Genomic DNA, 16,004 nt, shown 5'->3' on the forward strand with positions numbered 1-16,004 from the left:
ACTGTGTACGATGAAATCACGAAAAATCGCCAAATACGGGAGCTCGCCAGAGCCAGGACCCATCTTTTTATGAATGGACTGTAGGGAGGTGACGTCATGACACGGCACAGAAATCCGTGTCACAGGGGTTGACTCGCACCCGTGACCCCTCGTTGTTATTTTTGGAATAGTTCAGTCCAGTCCAGTCCGAAAGGTCATACTCGGATCGACTCGCCTTCTGTACTTCACCTCCAAGGGTGCAACGCAAGACCCGCAAAGTATGATTTTTCTCTGGGGAACGATTTTGCCATTGATCAAGTTTTTATAGGAGTGCTGAAGCATACTACCAAGAGTAGATAAACAAGAGTGTGCAACTCGCGGATGGGTTGGCCCACGGCGGAATTTTTTGTTGACGTAATCTTTTCGACGACGCACGCGCTGCGAGCCTTTTTGTTTGGAGAGGTTTCCCTCGTGCACTTGTACTTGGCCGGGCTTTACACTACATCGGTCGGTGCCCAGCACGTGCTCTTCTGTATATACCGTGCTCTCACACTGCTCTGCGGCCGGCAAAGTCCGCGTTTCTCTGAAAAAAGGTGACGTCAACAAAAAATTCCGCCGTGGGCGGGGGTATATCTGCAGATTGTGCAGGAGAGATCCTGAGTTGCACACTCTTGCTTGTTTATCTACTCTTGATACTACGATTGCTGAGACGTCCCGAGCACGCTTGTTCAGGTTCTCTATTTTTGACGAGCCGGTCCTACAGCCCCTACATTGTATCTAACGACGTAGGAGCTGACAATGTAAGAGGATTTCCCTGGAAATAATGATGATAGTGGTGTGACTGCTGCAGGAAAAATGCTGGCTGTTTATGACAGTATGACTAGCTGTACAATGTAGCTCTCTTGTATGGTACTTAACCCCTGCTATAAATGTGTTGTTTAGGAAGACTGGTGTATTGTGCAAGTCATAAAGAAGAAATGGGGCAGATACACGACTTACAATTTTCAAAAACCAGCTTCGTGTTATGTCTAATTTGTGTCAAAATCGTAATATTTAGACATGACAATATCATTGGCTGTACTTCTCTAACATGGTACATAACCCCTGCTATAAATGTGTTATTTAGGCAGACTGGACCATTGTGCAAGTCATAAAGAAGAAATGGGGCAGATATACGACTTACATTTTTCAAAACCTGGCTTCGTGTTATGTGTAATTTGTGTCAAAATTGTAGTATTTCAACATGACAATATCACTGGCTGTACTTCTCTTATATGGTACTTAACCCCTGCTAGAAATGTGTTGTTTAGGAAGACTGGTGTATTGTGCAAGTCATAAAGAAGAAATGGGGCAGATACACGACTTACAATTTTCAAAAACCAGCTTCGTGTTCTGTCTAATTTGTGTCAATTTTTAGTATTCGGATTAACCTAGGATACGACTCTGAACAGTTCTGAACAGTTACCGTAACACTACACGCTGTCTCATAACTGCTGCTGTTGCCATCACTGCTATCAAGTAGTTCGGACATGGCAGGAGGTAAACAAATTGCTGGTATTCTTTCAAAGAATATTGGCGAGTGATGGGCTGTAAACGAAATGTGCTGCCTCAATAATTTCAAAAACTAGACACCCATGCTGCACGCTTGGAGGTGAAGTACAGAAGGCGAGTCGATCCGAGTATGACCTTTCGGACTGGACTGGACTGAACTAGGGACCTTTCGCACCCCGCGTACGGATACGAAACGAATGCTGATTCGTCACCTGGGTTCGAGGATTCGTCAGAGTCCCTGCGGAGAACTCGTTTTCACGAATGGAAGCCTCTTCATTCGTGGCACGCTCCGAATCCGTCAGGTACACATTTATTTGGATAAATACACATGTTTTGCAAAGGTACACATTTTTCCCTTGATTCCATGATCCATGCACGTGTGCGTGTAAAAACCCGTGCGCCAAACTACCGGCGCCCGCGGCCGTATTCGTAGTTGCCATGCACATTTGCATGACGACTCGCGAAACCTGAAATCTGTTTTCAACGAAACGATTACGAGCCGAATCAAACTTTCGTTTCGCATTCGTTTCGTAGCAAATGCGAAAGGTCCCTACTATTCCAAAATAACAACGAGGGGTCACGGGTGCGAGTCAACCCCTGTGACACGGATTTCTGTGCCGTGTCACCTCCCTAGTTTGAGTACGACTCCCTGTTAGCAACGTACTCTTCCACAAAGGACGGTGTCGGTGTGCCAAGGGCTGCTCCTAGATGACGACAACCATCCTTCTCAACAGGGAGTATTGTACTACTCCCTGCACTGAAGTGTCGCTGAAACCGACACCTCAGGTCGGCGGAGATGCTCCAGTTTCACCACCACAGTTGCGTCTGCAACCACCTCTATCATGCAGTATTCTGTTCTCGAGGTTCGTGGTTTCTCTAAAAAAAAAAAGTGACGACGGGCAGTGGAATCCGTTCCTGCCCGTCGCCACTTGACGACGGGCAGTGGATCCAGTCAAGAGTTCACATGGTTCATGGGGGTTATGAACTCTTGATCCAGTTTCATCACCTTTGACTTGTTTGAGCAGGCAGGACCGCGCTTTCCAGCCCGCGCTGTTTGATCTGTCATTGGTCAACTCCAAGGCGACGATCACGTGACATACGGGAAGGCTGGACTCTTTCTACACGAGGCTACAGACTACAGTACAAGTCAGCTACCAGGGAGTCGTAAAATACCGGGAGGCGACACGAGATGCACAACCGCGTCGGATGATTGCCTCAGCTCGGGCACGAGTGCTGAGACCTCACGCGCTGCATGGCGAGGGACTTCCCATGAGGTCAAAGCGGCGCAGGTCATGCAAAAGGACGCGTTCGCTGTTTGGTCCAAAAAATTTGAAGAAAACTCAATAAAATTATCCTGCACACAACGAATCCAGTGTCAGCAGTTCGTTTTGTTTTTCTAAGTAATAATACTTTGTGCCTTGGCCTTCGAAGTAAAGGATGATGGAGCTTGACAGAGATGACTGCCAAAGTGATGAGTCCACCGTGGAAGATGTAGATGACGCCACGTATTCACTTGGTGACCTGAGTTGTGGGGATGTTCAGCTGTGGGCTACAGGTGAGATTCTTTCGTTTGCATGTTTTTGTCTCTTCCTTGTGGACACGAATGTATAATCTGTAGCATACCTAAGTGCCCGAACTGACCCGATAAATTAGGTGGTCGACACCATCCTTTTCATCCTAGTCTGCCCACGATGCATTGTCTGTTCACTGTGACAGGATATTTATTGAAGTCCTGAAAATTTACGTGTGTACCTAGTATGTATCATCACCGTAGATGATGTAAACCTCCATCCTCAAACCATACTTTGTCTATGTGCAGATCGATGTAAGAGTGGTAGTGCCATCATGGTGTACAGGCCTATGGAAGGTGCAGTGATCCATGGAATTTGCAAACTGCTGACAATGAGACAGGCGAGTGTTACTGAGGCGACGGAGTCATTCCTGCATGTTATTATGACACGGTTACACAAGGCATCAGGTACTGCAAATCTGCTACGCCAGGAAGTGTGCCAGCTGAAGGCATGCAAGGGTGCTGATATTTCGCAAGCATGGCAACAAATGCTGTCCGTCATCGCAACAGCTATTCCCGAAGTGAAAATCAATTGTGAAGGTCAGTGCGTTTTGCATGCATGTTGGAAAAAAATTGGCTTCTGACTAGGTATGCAGACTAGGTATGCAAACGCTGGCTTTTGAATACTAGTACAGTCTCTGCAACCACCAGTCCTTATATGTTGTCTTTTTCTTTTCTCTTCTTCAGATTTGGAAGTTACATCTGCAGTGCTAGCGAATCTGATAAGCTACCTGCATGCCACGGCTGCCGCTGCTATCAGGAAAGCGTCAATAGCACCATCCAAAGCTGCTGAAGCCATCCCCGAACCGGTGATTGACAATTTGTCTCACCTTGCTGAAAAGTACCATGGTGGTTGGTGCTTGGTGGCCGTGCGGCGTGAGCTGGAAGGAGCAAGGTGTCGCAACGACAACTTGCTGCAGCTTATACCTTTATTTGGCAAGGATGCCGTGACAAGCCTTCAGCCTTGTTTGGAGAATTCAGGTGGCCCGGCGTGGCTCGGAAGCTCTGTATAAGACACCATACGTCACAGATAAAAACAACTGAACCAGTGATATGTGAATTTTGCGCTTGTGTGTGTGTGTGTGTGTGCTTCTGTGATAAGTGGTATAAGCAGTCCACAGGGTATTCACCTTGAGTGCATTCGCCGATAGTGTGACTTTCGTCGCACAGAACCTTCTTCAGTTGGTCAGGTGACTCGGCGTGGCTCGGAAGCTCTGTATAAGACAAAATACGACACAGATAAAAACAACTGAACCAGTGATATGTGGATTTTGCGTTTGTGTGTGCACGAGCATGCATGTGTGTGTGTGTGTGTGTGTGTGTGTGTGTGTGTGTGTGTGTATGTGTGCTTGTGTGTATGCTACTGTGATAAGCGGTACAAGCAGTATACAGGATATTGACGGGTATTCACCTTGAGTGCATTCGCCGATAGTGTGACTTTCGTCGCAGAGAACTTTGCTCAGTCGGTGAGGCGACTCGGCCTTACGTTTCCTGAAGGCAATGTGTTCAGAACAGTTATGAACAGCTATGAACAGTTAAGAAATGACAAATATTGTTTGCAGTTCATGGGCCATATAGATGTGAAACACTTTGAATGCAGAAGAATGAGGATAGTGGCATCAAATACTGCATGGATTCTGTTTGATATGCTACTTTTTTTTCCCTTCCATGGAAAGGTGAGTACATCGTCGAACTTCATCTCGAAACTTCACACAAACCTAGAATGGAACTTGGACAACATGAAGGGGCCATGGGCATGGTGTGTTTAGTGGAGAACTATTCCGAAAACAGGGTGTCATTCGCATTGACTCAATTCAAATTTGAGTACATTTCGTGAATAACTTACCTTGACATTCCGTCGTCTCCAAAGCAGTGAACTTCCAAAAAAAATTAAAAGCCACGGCTCAACCTAAGGTAATGCGTGGTACGTATCAGAAGCAACCAGCTTTCGCTCTGGAGATCCAGAATAGCCTCGAAGCATATAGCAAAAACAATTGAGAAAAAGAAGATGACGACGACGTTTCAATCACGCTTCAAATTTCGCGGGTCGAGTGCGGCAATCCTCGGATCGTGAAATGTGTGGCGTGTCGCCTCCCGGTATTTTACGACTCCCTGTCAGCTACAGTATCAGGTAGACTGTAGCTACGAACCCGGTACCCGGACCTTGTACCCATGCGAGGAGTCATAAAATCCCCTGGTTGAACCATTTTTACCTGTACTGCTGCCGCCGTGCCGGTAGCTGTGTACAAAAATTTTGTAGCTGTTCGACATGTCGACAAGCTTCTTTGCCGGAAAATGTTGTAACGGTCACACGGCGGCATCGTCGTACGCGTCGTACGAATACAGAGTTCACTTTTCTTTGAACCCAGCTTGGCGGCAGGAAGCCGCGACAATTGAATTTCGAAAGAACTGGACAACACAGCCACAGCGCTCTCCAGTAATCTAGTTGAATTTATCCAGATTACCAGAAGGTTGCTTGGATTTTGTGAGCTTCATGCCACCTTCCGTCGAAGAGGCTGTGGCTTATTTCTAGTCCGTAACGACAGCCTTCTGTTTGTAATGACATACCAACTGTTCGTAATATCTTTCAACGTCATCGAATAGCCGTTAGGGTTGCGGAGTGCATCAACTTTCTTCTCTATCAAGTGCCGCTTTTTTCGTCCAGTATCGTAAGAGCGCGGCGGGGCTAGCTGGAGTGGACACTGACCAAGCTACACATATCTCTATCGTGAAAGAAGGCGCAGTTTGTAAGCCGAATCCCACCACCTTTGCCTAGGACTTTCCACCAGTTCGACCCGGCTCCAGTCCAGGTGAGCTTACTGCTTGCGTATGTCATGTTTGTAGGGGCATAGGAAAGGCGTATTCGAAAATCCCAGCCCACTGTATCTACATGGTCGTGTGCGCACACCTTTACTGATATCGGTCCGCAATAGCAGAGCTCAGTTTTAGTAACAAAGGTCCCGGCTGTGGGGCGAAGCAGTTGACCTACGTTGGTCTGTTGTGGCGTGTGTGTGTGTGGGGGGGGGGGGGGGGGGGGGTCGCTTGGAAGCTGGCCATAAAGCAGAATGCAATCTCTGTGAACTTACTTGACCAAGGACAATCAATCAGAAAAGCAAATGTGTGAACCATTCGCATGTCACCTGCAACCCGTGTCGTAAGCAACGTGAACCATAAAGACACTAAGGTTGCGTTCTTAAATTCTCTAGCTTCTAGGAGAAGAAGAAAAGAGAAGTCGAAGAAACTGGGATTCTTCAAGAACGGGTCTCGAAGAATTCGGAGATATTTTGCAGATGTCAAGCAAAATGAAGCGCCAAAGGGGCCGCGGTCTTGAGTGCCACGAATATAGTATGCGCTGTGCGTATACGAAAAGGGAAATGCGTACACTCATGATCAACACGTGGCTTTTAGCCTAGTTCGCATGCGCTGATCCCAAACCGCGGGAATCTCCAAGTTTCAACCCCCTCTGAAGCATGGAGAGCTTGGAGAGCTTTGGAGAGCCTCCTAAAAATCGGAGAGGATAAAAGAACAGCTCTCGAACTTTTCGGAGAGTCTCCAACTTTTCCGAGAGGATTTAAGAACGCACCCTAATTATCCACCTCGCGTTGGTGCGTGTCTTTTGCAAGAGCCCTGGATTTGAAATACGTGGCATGGCGCAAGGCGTGCAACACGCACATGCGCGCACACACACACGCACACACACACACACACACACACACACGCACACACACATATATACACACGCACACACACGCACACAAACACACACACGGATGCTACAAATACGTCTTCACTAGCAGTGGCACTTACGCCCAGTTGCTCGACCTGCGTTGCTTTTAACGGTTGTTACTTCGTCCTCTCTCCTGAACTGTCGTCGTATGCGGGTGAATTGCAACCAAAAGAATACTAGTACTCTAGGGGAGACGTGCAAATGGAACCAAAAAAATACAGCCCTGCTGCATTGGAAATCAACTGACCTAAGGGGCCGTCCGTAATTATCGATCTTTTTCACGGAGAGAAATTAAAAGTTTCGTCTATGGGTGGGTGGGTTGAGGAGAGTTTCGTTTTGAAAATTATTCATAGCTGAAACATCAATCCATTTTAGCTGTCAAGTCAATATATTTTTCGTTGAAGTGGTGGGTGGGCGGGGAAGGCTTATAACTACACTTTTTCGTTCCATGAAAATTATCGATAATGCCCCTTTCGGTGCTTGCATAATTCAGAGGTGGTAATGCTTTCTGACGTTTCTGTGTTCCTTTCTGTTGAAAGCCTGCTATGCAATTTTTTTAATCTTTGCCTGTGAGCTGTGATCATTGTAAAAAAAAAAAAGTTTTCTACCCGACAATCGCTCTAGTGAATGTAAAGTAAACTTCCGCAGAGTGTACTTCCAGATGTCGTAAAATTCGTACTTTCTAGCCTTCGCACTGTGTATCTCCTGAGGCAAACGGGCTTTTGTTGCATAACGTAGGCTCCTCTAACCATTTAGGAAACATCACTTCTAACTCCAAACTCGGAAACGGTCTCTGTAGTGTATATTTTTATTAATTTGAATCGCAGTAAAGAGACCGCGTTTGGAGTTGAGAAGTGAGGTTTCCTAAATGTGCAAGTGGCTGCGTTCGAGTAATAATAGTAGTAGTAAATACCATCCGTGTAAAGCAGTTCTGACCTGACTTGCGTTGCGTCGTAGTGTTGCAGGTTCAACTGTTGTGGTCATGTAGCTCATGTTGCGTAGCCACATGGTGTAAACCTATGCGACTATGACCGGCAGGCGCATGCACAGTAGCACTACGTTGCAGGTACGATGATCTTCCTGCCCCTGTGCACATGCATATGATATGTCACACTTGATTTGCCGCGTGTAAGAAATATCAGAAATAGGAATAGAAAGTCGTTTTCCAAGCACCCACGCTATAACCGATACCTACTGTACCATAGTGGTTTGTACTAAAGCCTGTCTCGGGTAGAAGCCTTTTTTTAATACAAGCCTGATTTTCATATGCACAAATACCTGATTGGAATAGAAGTCTGACTCGAATAAAAGCCTAGCACTGACATTGGCTCCTACAGGAATAGGCCTGGCTTTAACACGCGGCATTACGGTATGTGAGGCCTGTGTTGCATTGAGCCAACTTGCTTGGGTTTAGTACAGTAAAACCTGTCAAGGCGACCACTCGGCTAAGGTAACCACCGGTCTTAGAAGACCACAGAAACCAGGACCAAGGGGTGCTCTTTCCAGTCAAATTACCCTGGATACGGAGACCACCTGGTAACAGAGACCACCTTGTGAAGGTCCCTTGAGCGGCGGTCGTCTTAGACAGGTCTCACTGTAGTCTAAAGTGGAATGAGAGGCCTGTGTCCCTGGACCCATATGCACGTATTGAAAAAGGACTGGATGGTCACTCGTATAGGGGTGGAAACACGGCAAAGGCAATTGGCCCTAGTTGGGTGGAAATGCTTTATGATCATGCATGCTTTCTTTACTGGTGTGTGTGTGTGTGCATGTGCGTACACCTGTGTATGCGTGTGAATTTGAATGCGTGCTCTCGCCTGTGCTTGTGATTTTGTGTTCTCGCGCCAGCTACAGGTTGCATTCACCACGCCTGTCTGTATTCTCGTCTTGCGGCTGGAGAGAGCCCCGCACCACATGGCATTGCACCGCGGGCCCTCGTCGTCCTCCCAGCGGTCCTCTGATCGCATCTATTCATGGCCACTAACCGTCCTGGTTGTCGGCCTGATTGGCGCCTGTGCTGGTGACTATGACGACACTCCTCCCACCTATTCGTCTTCGTTTCCTGCTGCCGACTCGCTCCCTGGTGTTAAAGCGAATCCGGCAAATACCACAGAACCCGTTCCCGGCTGGCTGTGTAAGTCCGGTAGCTGCCCCGGGTGTGACGATGGGGCGAGAACACTGGCAAACAGAATTATTGCAGGGATGAAACAATCACTGAAAATTGGCCATCGATCGCCTATATGTGTTTTGCACTATTATTGCGGTTATATGAAGGTGTTCAATTACGGTGAAATAGTGACTTTTGAGTGGCTTGGCCTGCCTGCTTTACCAACATATTGGTGGCCGAAAAGCCTTCCCAGTACTGGATGAGCACAGTTTGCAGCCGATAACGAGTACATGACGAAGAATCGGCATGTTGTTTTCACCTAATGAAGTTTGCTGATTCGGATCTCCCAATTACTGTGACCGTTATCCATGCAACCCATCACATCTTTTACAAGTACTAGGAGGCGTTTTATAATTGACGTGCTTTCCGGCCATAGTAAAGTCATGGCTCTTGTGCCGTGCCTCTCCGCTTCTTAGCTGGTGCCTCGGTCAGGCCGTCAGCTCGTCGCACCTGCTAGCAATAGTGGCGGTGTCGTCTGCAACACGATAAAAATATCAACGTCCAATCCTTTCTTCTCATTTTTTCACACGTCGCTTTACGTTTTCTATCCCCCACTGGGTCCATTGTTATTGGTCTTTGCCTGTTCTGACTCGCACTATATGTATAAAATATACACCAGCAACAGCAAAATACGAACTGAACGCTAACTACGGTACTGTGGGATGCCGGCGAACGGAGCGCTGAAGAACGGAACGCTGCAGGCTATAGTTTCATCAGCGCACGGCATAGCAATGAATACGCGGTGACTCGACTGCGCATAGACTGTAGTACATGTACAAGGAACTGATAACGGTCTAGGCTACAGTCCATTCATTGCAAACTGGTACCCTGACTTTTTGCTGTCTCCCGCACATAGTTGTAGATGTCGTGAAAATAACAGTACACCCTGCATTGTGTGACCCGTGCAATTACTCCTTGCCACATTTTGAGGCCAGAAAAGTTCAAGAGCAGGGAAATAGAAATTCAGCCAGGCTTTACAAAATTAGGACAGGCATGCCATGGCAACATGTATGGAGAAGCAGATCCCAAAGAACGCAAACCCAGGTTTTTTGAGATTTAAAGTGGTTTTTGATCCTCAATTCGGTAGACTGCATGTACAATCAAGTTTTCTGGATGCAATGGTGTTTGCTTCTTTGCAGATCTTAAAACAATACACTGAGCGTCTCATCCTACGGTTTCGGCATACACTCCAGCTCACGTACACGTCCAGTTCGTGTAACTGTCCTGCAGGGGAGTTGTTCATGCCCCATTGGCTCTCTACCTTTCTCATTTTACCGGTATGTGCGTTTTGTCGTTTTAATCCCCATCCCTACACAGCCGTGGCCAGCTACTACGAGTGCAAGGTCGGGCGGAAGAGCATACACTTCTATCAGCCACGCCGCGATTATGTCGCGGAGAATACGGACGGCCCTGGCCAGGAGTACTGCGCCGATCTCAATCGCGGCTCCCACTACCGGCCCATGCACCTGGTGTACAAGGAGGACGCCGAGACCGACGACTGCATGGAGCAGGCGTTTGCCAAGTTTGCGCGCCACGCGCTCACCGGTGAACTGCTGCTCGGCAAGCATCGCATCGCCATGGCCAGCAGGTCAGCGCCCAACCGTCTGGCCGTGTTCATCTCACGCGTCTACCAGGCCAGCATCGTACCCAGCGACTACCGGCTTGATGGCCCGGTAGCCCGTCAGGAGTGGCAATCCCTGAGATTCATCTGCTCGTGTGAGTTCCGTAACCAATGTTCTCTCTCTGTTGTTGTTGTTGTTGTTGTTGTTGATGTTTTTTGTTTGTTTCACCAATTGGGCCATTTGGAGTGACAGTCCCTGAGGTTCATCTGCTCGTGTGAGTTCCGAAACCAATGGTGGTACTCTGTTCTATTGATTTTTTTGCAGCATATCGCGTATTAAATTTAATTATCCAGATTGCATACTGTAAAACTTTCGCGAGCAGGGTCGAATCGCGAAAGTTCGACACGCGAACATGAAATTTGTACTATTACGTACTATGCGATGCGTCGATGATCGATCGTTTTGCAACAAATCTGTACAGTACATGCGCATGCATCACTCACTGCACTGACTGCACATTCACAGCGCTGATCGATGCTTGTACGGCCGGCTATGTCCAACCAAAGCGCGCAGCTGTTGCAACGACGGGTTACGTACCAACACCAGTCTTGCAAGTAACAAACATTACTTGTCGTTGGAGTACGGCGACTTCGTCAGGCGAAATTACTGGTCAGTCGGCGACACGCATTTTTCACAAAATGTTGCGTTTCACCTGCTGGGAGAGTATGCGTGTACTCGAGACTCATCCTGAGCACGTTTTTTTCTTCTTTTTTTCAGCTCCAGTATAGCTGGATTTTTCATTGCAAAGCCGTCCTCGATTGTTGTGTTCGTTGTTCAAACGAAGTGGACATTCAATCATGAAGGCAGAGGGCATAGGAGCCTGATTGGAGTTTCTCGTGGCATAGGACGGCCACACAGAGACACTTTGGGATTTTCTGAATATAAAATACCGTACGCACGATGCTGAGATCAATTTGTGCGATATCAAATTGTTTGTGATCTACCACATCCGCAGAACGGGATCCAAACACAAGCTTACCGACGGTTAGGCTGCCGACCTGACTGGACAACTGATCCCTGGCTTCACCAGATGCCAGAAGTCGGACACCATGTCCTTTGCTGCGACGTCCATCTCCAAAAAGAACTCCATCTTCGCCGTGAAAAGGCTTGAAATACTCAATATTCAACCGAGATTCGCGGTCTCACCCTTCCTCGGATCGAATCATTTTTTGTTGTAGCAGTTGCAGGGCAGATCCCCGCCACTACTTCAACAGAAGATGGCTCCAAAGCATGCCTGGAACAGGCCATATCGAGGTTGCAAGCCACCCCTCTCAGCACTTTTTTTTGAAGAAATTCGAAATTTCAATGGTGGAAGATATACTATGAAGAGAATTTCAAAAAGTATGTTTCGCGGAGCGATCGCTCAACCTACGTCATTCAAACTTTGCAGAATGGTTCAGACGTACATGCTAGGCATGGAACCACAGAAGATGATATCATAGATGACACACAGAGTCACACACACAGCAGATTCGTGTGCACAGATACTAAATTAGTGGACGTCGTCATCTTCTTCCCGCTGATCTCAAATGTACTATGACGTGCTATTTCGCCTGACGGAACCACACAAAAATAAAACGATCGACTGGAGAATTTCTCAGTGTTGTGGAGAGTGTTGTTGAACTTCTTGGAGCGTTTGGCCAGCTTGCTGTTGCGTAGATTTTAGTGTTGTACTGCTCGAAGAAGTCTTCTGAATTTTATCGCGATGAGTATCGCAGTGGCTCAGCAGTTCGAAGAGAAAGTCTTCCGATGATCCCTCTTCGAACGTGCCATCCTTTCTCCCAGTACTAGTACTTACCTTATGGTTCTCTTTGATGCCTTGATTCCTTCTTACATTCCTTGATTCCTTCTTTCCTTCTTTGATTTCTTCTCTCATTCTTCATGCACTCTGCGCCCAGCACTCCGAGGCTTCGTAAAGTAAAATTCTTTGATTTTCGGTGGAAAGTAAAAATCGCTAAAATTAATCGCCGCTAACTGGTCCAGTTTGCCAAAACGCTAAATTTAGCCGCCGCGAAAGTTTGTCGTTTTACAGTACTTGTAAGACCGAGGGACTGAAAAGGGAAAAGTCTAAAGAAATTAAATATATTGACTGCCACTAGTGTGTGTTTGTGTGTGTGTGTGTGTGTGCGCGCGTGTGTGCATGTGTGTGTGTGTGTGTGTGTGTATGTGCATGTTTGTGTGCGGGTGTGCGTATGTATATGTGTGTATGTATGTGCATGTATGTGTGCGGGTGTGTATGTATGTATGTGTGTGTGCACGTGCGTGCATGTGTGTATGCATACCCATGCGGGTGTTCGAGTACAGACACCAGTGCGAGCTGCACACTGGAAGGAAACAGTTACACTCACTCGATGTTCGTTGCGCCGCCTAACACTCCCAACTGCCGGGCGGACGCCGAACGGATGTCCGTGCTAATGTTTGTAAATGACCCGGTCTGTGTACTGGCTCTACGAGAGCTCTACCCACCGGCCACCCCGTCCCTCAGTGAGTGGGCGATCAACCCACCGGTGCGCGTGGACTATAAAGGGTACTGCTTAGCCATCGTCGGCACAGCCACCGAAGGTGATAATCGGCATTATGTGAAGTCCACACCGTACAGTTGCACCAATTCAATCTTCCCTACTCTCCCTACACTCTGCGCCTGTGAGTAACACATCTTCCGTATTTCCCCGAATATAAGTCGCACGTTTTTACACTAACATTCAGGGGTTAGGGGGGGGGGGGACTTACTATCGAGCATGACTTACTACGTACTGACGTGAATATACCCAAACTGGCTCAAACCTGAAAATGGGTTGCGACTTGCAATCAAGTGCGATGTATAATGCGGTACGTACTTGTTCCCTTCCCCATCACGTGCGCTTAACCCACCTCGCTGTTTTCTGCATACGGTAAAGTGAGAGACTTTCGCTGATTTTTGCGACCACCCATTCGCGAATAGAAATAGAAATCGCCGCGAACTGCTCTGTAAATGGATTGTAGACCCCACACATTTTCTATATACAATTTCTACCAGGGTTCGCAGCGAAGTTTGGAAGTCTGGAAAAAGTTTGGATTTTATAATTCAATTTTCCAGGTCTGGAAAAAGTTTTGAAAAGGCGCTCCTTTTGGAATAGTTTGGAAAAAGTTTTGAATTTCGAGTTTTTGGCCGTGGATGTGCTGCACTCCTGCAGTGCAAGTGGCCGTTTTTGACTACCGCGATAGAAGACGTGCTGGCGATGAATTCCCTTGCTATTTTCGGGGGCTCTAGCTGCTGAAGGCGATGCCATTGCAATGTACCTTGGTGAATTTGTTGATGGTAGTGGTACTAGGGAGGATTTTACTACTCCCTGGTTGTACTCGTAGTGGAGAAGACAGTCATGCAGAAGAGATTCATAATTTATTTTTCCTGCACGAGTGGGTTTGGAAATTCTTGAAATTGGTTTGGAAAAAGTTTGGAATTTTGTGTGCTTGGTTGGCTGCGAACCCTGTAATCTACATGCCAGTAGGTGAACGCAGTGGGACTTCTAATAAATCGGACATGTCCATTTCGAGTTTCGAATTATCAGATAGTGTTATGTGAAAATGGTATTGATTAGGCCATGTTCGAATTCTCAGGATTCCACCTGTATACACGGTGATTCAACTGAGCATAGGCAGCCGTACCTGAAGAGTATAGAATGATGCAAAAATGCCACTGGTGCCAAACAATATGAACAATTGAGATTTTCAGCTCAGCGCAATCGAAAGGTCTAGGGTCATCTTCAGGCAAAAATCTGACCAGGACCACATCAAATTGATGGTGACCAAATACGAAATCAGATACAAGCCGCACATAAAGTGAATCACATCCGAACAGTGACAAACATTTGATATGCTGCGTTTTGCATCCAGACTCTTCATAGGTTCTGTACAGTCCACTCATTGGAAACTGGCACCCTAACTTTTTGGTGTCTCCCGCACATAGTTGTTGATATCGTGAAAACAACATTACACCCTGCATTGTGTGACCCGTGCAATTCCTCCTTGCCACATTTGAGACCAGAAAAGTCCAAGAACAGGGAAATAGAAATTCAGCCAGGTTTTACAAATTAGCACAGGTATGCCATGGCAAATTGTAAGGAGAAGCAGATCCCAAACCCAGATTATTGAGATTTAAAGTGGGTTTTTGATCCTCAATTCGGCCCAAGTCAGACTTTCAAAGGCCAGCGGGACTGTTCCGATGAATGGACTGTAGGAATGGCCTAGGAAGTGAAGTGATCCTGACCTCCCCTCACTTATTCTTCGGCACCGAGGAGTACGGTATTGCGGGTTGATAGCGTGCTCTGAATGGAGTTGAAATGTAGCGTTGCGGGCGTGCAACGGCCCAGCGCGAATCTACATTCGCTGTTCGAATGCTCTCTAACTTTGCTTTTCCATCCGCACTCTTCATCTGTGTCGTTGCTTAGCGCGATCAAAGAAAGTTAATGGGCGTCCAGGAAATACGTCAATGATCCACCGCAGCGCGTTGAGTGGCGCTCCACAATTGTTCATGGGTGTAGTGACCAAAACAGGAATTGCGGACTATCTCTGGTCTCCTCCGTTAAATTATGGCGCAACTGACGCCATACTTGTGGACTGTGTATTTACACTGGATACTACATATCAAGGTAACAGGAGTTTCCTGAAGGCACCCGAGCGAAGAACTGCTGATCTCAAAATTCCCTATTCAAAGGTTGGTGGATAATTTCAAACCCGGTCTTCAATCTGTCTGCTCGTCCTACTTTTCCGTTGCCTCCTGCTGGTCTCTCTCTCTCTCTCTCTCTCTCTCTCTCTCTCTCTCTCTCTCTCTCTCTCTCTCTCTCTCTCTCTCTCTCTCTCTCTCTCTCTCTCTTGCCCTCAGCATGTACACACATGTGCGCACTGTTATCGACAAGCGATGCTGCTATTAAGGAGGCTCCGAACAGTTGCGCGGCGCAGTGTAAAAAGGGCACCTTGAGAATCTGTTTTTTGCCGCGAGATTCAAAAAATATCGTGTTCCATGCAGAAACAAGCTGTTGTTCAGAAAGAAGTGTTTTGATTCTCTGTGGGCCTAAAGTGCCTGGTGACACCATCAAAACTGTCTATTATCGGTTTCCTTTGGGCTCAAGGATCACAGAAAGCCACAAAAATCAATATGTCCATGGACAAAATGTTGCAGGCTGAACCATTTCACAATTCAGCTCCCGATGGAAATTTCGGTACCCGTAATTTCGAGAAAGTGGCTCACCAAGGGCAAAACCAAGACACAGTCTATCTTGTGTACCCAAGATACCTCCAAATGTGGTTCTTAAACACATGATGAAGAAAATACTTAGTATCCTCCTTCCAGGAGGCTTCTTTGGGTCAAAAACCAATTTTTTACCATTTTTTTGCCGACAATAAAGAATT

General features: G+C 47.0%; 2 protein-coding genes across 2 annotated transcripts; both read left to right on the top strand.

Annotated features, from left to right (window-relative positions):
- The first annotated feature begins 2,874 nt into the window (after positions 1 to 2,874).
- On the top strand, positions 2,875 to 4,154 carry LOC135825935 (uncharacterized). The gene is made up of 3 exons (XM_065338577.1): positions 2,875 to 3,085; positions 3,350 to 3,640; positions 3,788 to 4,154. Exons 1-3 carry the CDS (start codon positions 2,968 to 2,970, stop codon positions 4,111 to 4,113), a joined length of 735 nt encoding a protein of 244 aa, XP_065194649.1. The 5' UTR covers positions 2,875 to 2,967; the 3' UTR covers positions 4,114 to 4,154.
- A 1,254-nt stretch (positions 4,155 to 5,408) lies between these two features.
- Positions 5,409 to 15,321, top strand: LOC135826648 (uncharacterized). The gene is made up of 5 exons (XM_065339251.1): positions 5,409 to 5,910; positions 8,676 to 8,961; positions 10,312 to 10,710; positions 12,921 to 13,259; positions 15,044 to 15,321. The coding sequence occupies exons 2-5, from the start codon at positions 8,742 to 8,744 to the stop codon at positions 15,319 to 15,321; spliced, it is 1,236 nt and encodes a 411-aa protein (XP_065195323.1). The 5' UTR covers positions 5,409 to 5,910; positions 8,676 to 8,741.
- Positions 15,322 to 16,004: the final 683 nt, after the last annotated feature.

This window comes from Sycon ciliatum, chromosome 10, assembly GCF_964019385.1.
Source record: "Sycon ciliatum chromosome 10, ocSycCili1.1, whole genome shotgun sequence".
Lineage (NCBI taxonomy): Eukaryota > Metazoa > Porifera > Calcarea > Leucosolenida > Sycettidae > Sycon > Sycon ciliatum.

Bases quoted from the DNA above. Each gene is read 5' to 3' on its own strand.
- LOC135826648 (XM_065339251.1), top strand. From the start codon at position 8,742: ATGGCATTGCACCGCGGGCCCTCGTCGTCCTCCCAGCGGTCCTCTGAT. The intron at 10,711-12,920 runs GTGAGTTCCGTA...GTTCGAGTACAG, and splicing joins CCTGAGATTCATCTGCTCGT to ACACCAGTGCGAGCTGCACA. The intron at 13,260-15,043 runs GTGAGTAACACA...GTCGTTGCTTAG, and splicing joins TCTCCCTACACTCTGCGCCT to CGCGATCAAAGAAAGTTAAT.
- LOC135825935 (XM_065338577.1), top strand. From the start codon at position 2,968: ATGATGGAGCTTGACAGAGATGACTGCCAAAGTGATGAGTCCACCGTG. The intron at 3,086-3,349 runs GTGAGATTCTTT...GTCTATGTGCAG, and splicing joins TGTTCAGCTGTGGGCTACAG to ATCGATGTAAGAGTGGTAGT. The intron at 3,641-3,787 runs GTCAGTGCGTTT...TCTCTTCTTCAG, and splicing joins AGTGAAAATCAATTGTGAAG to ATTTGGAAGTTACATCTGCA.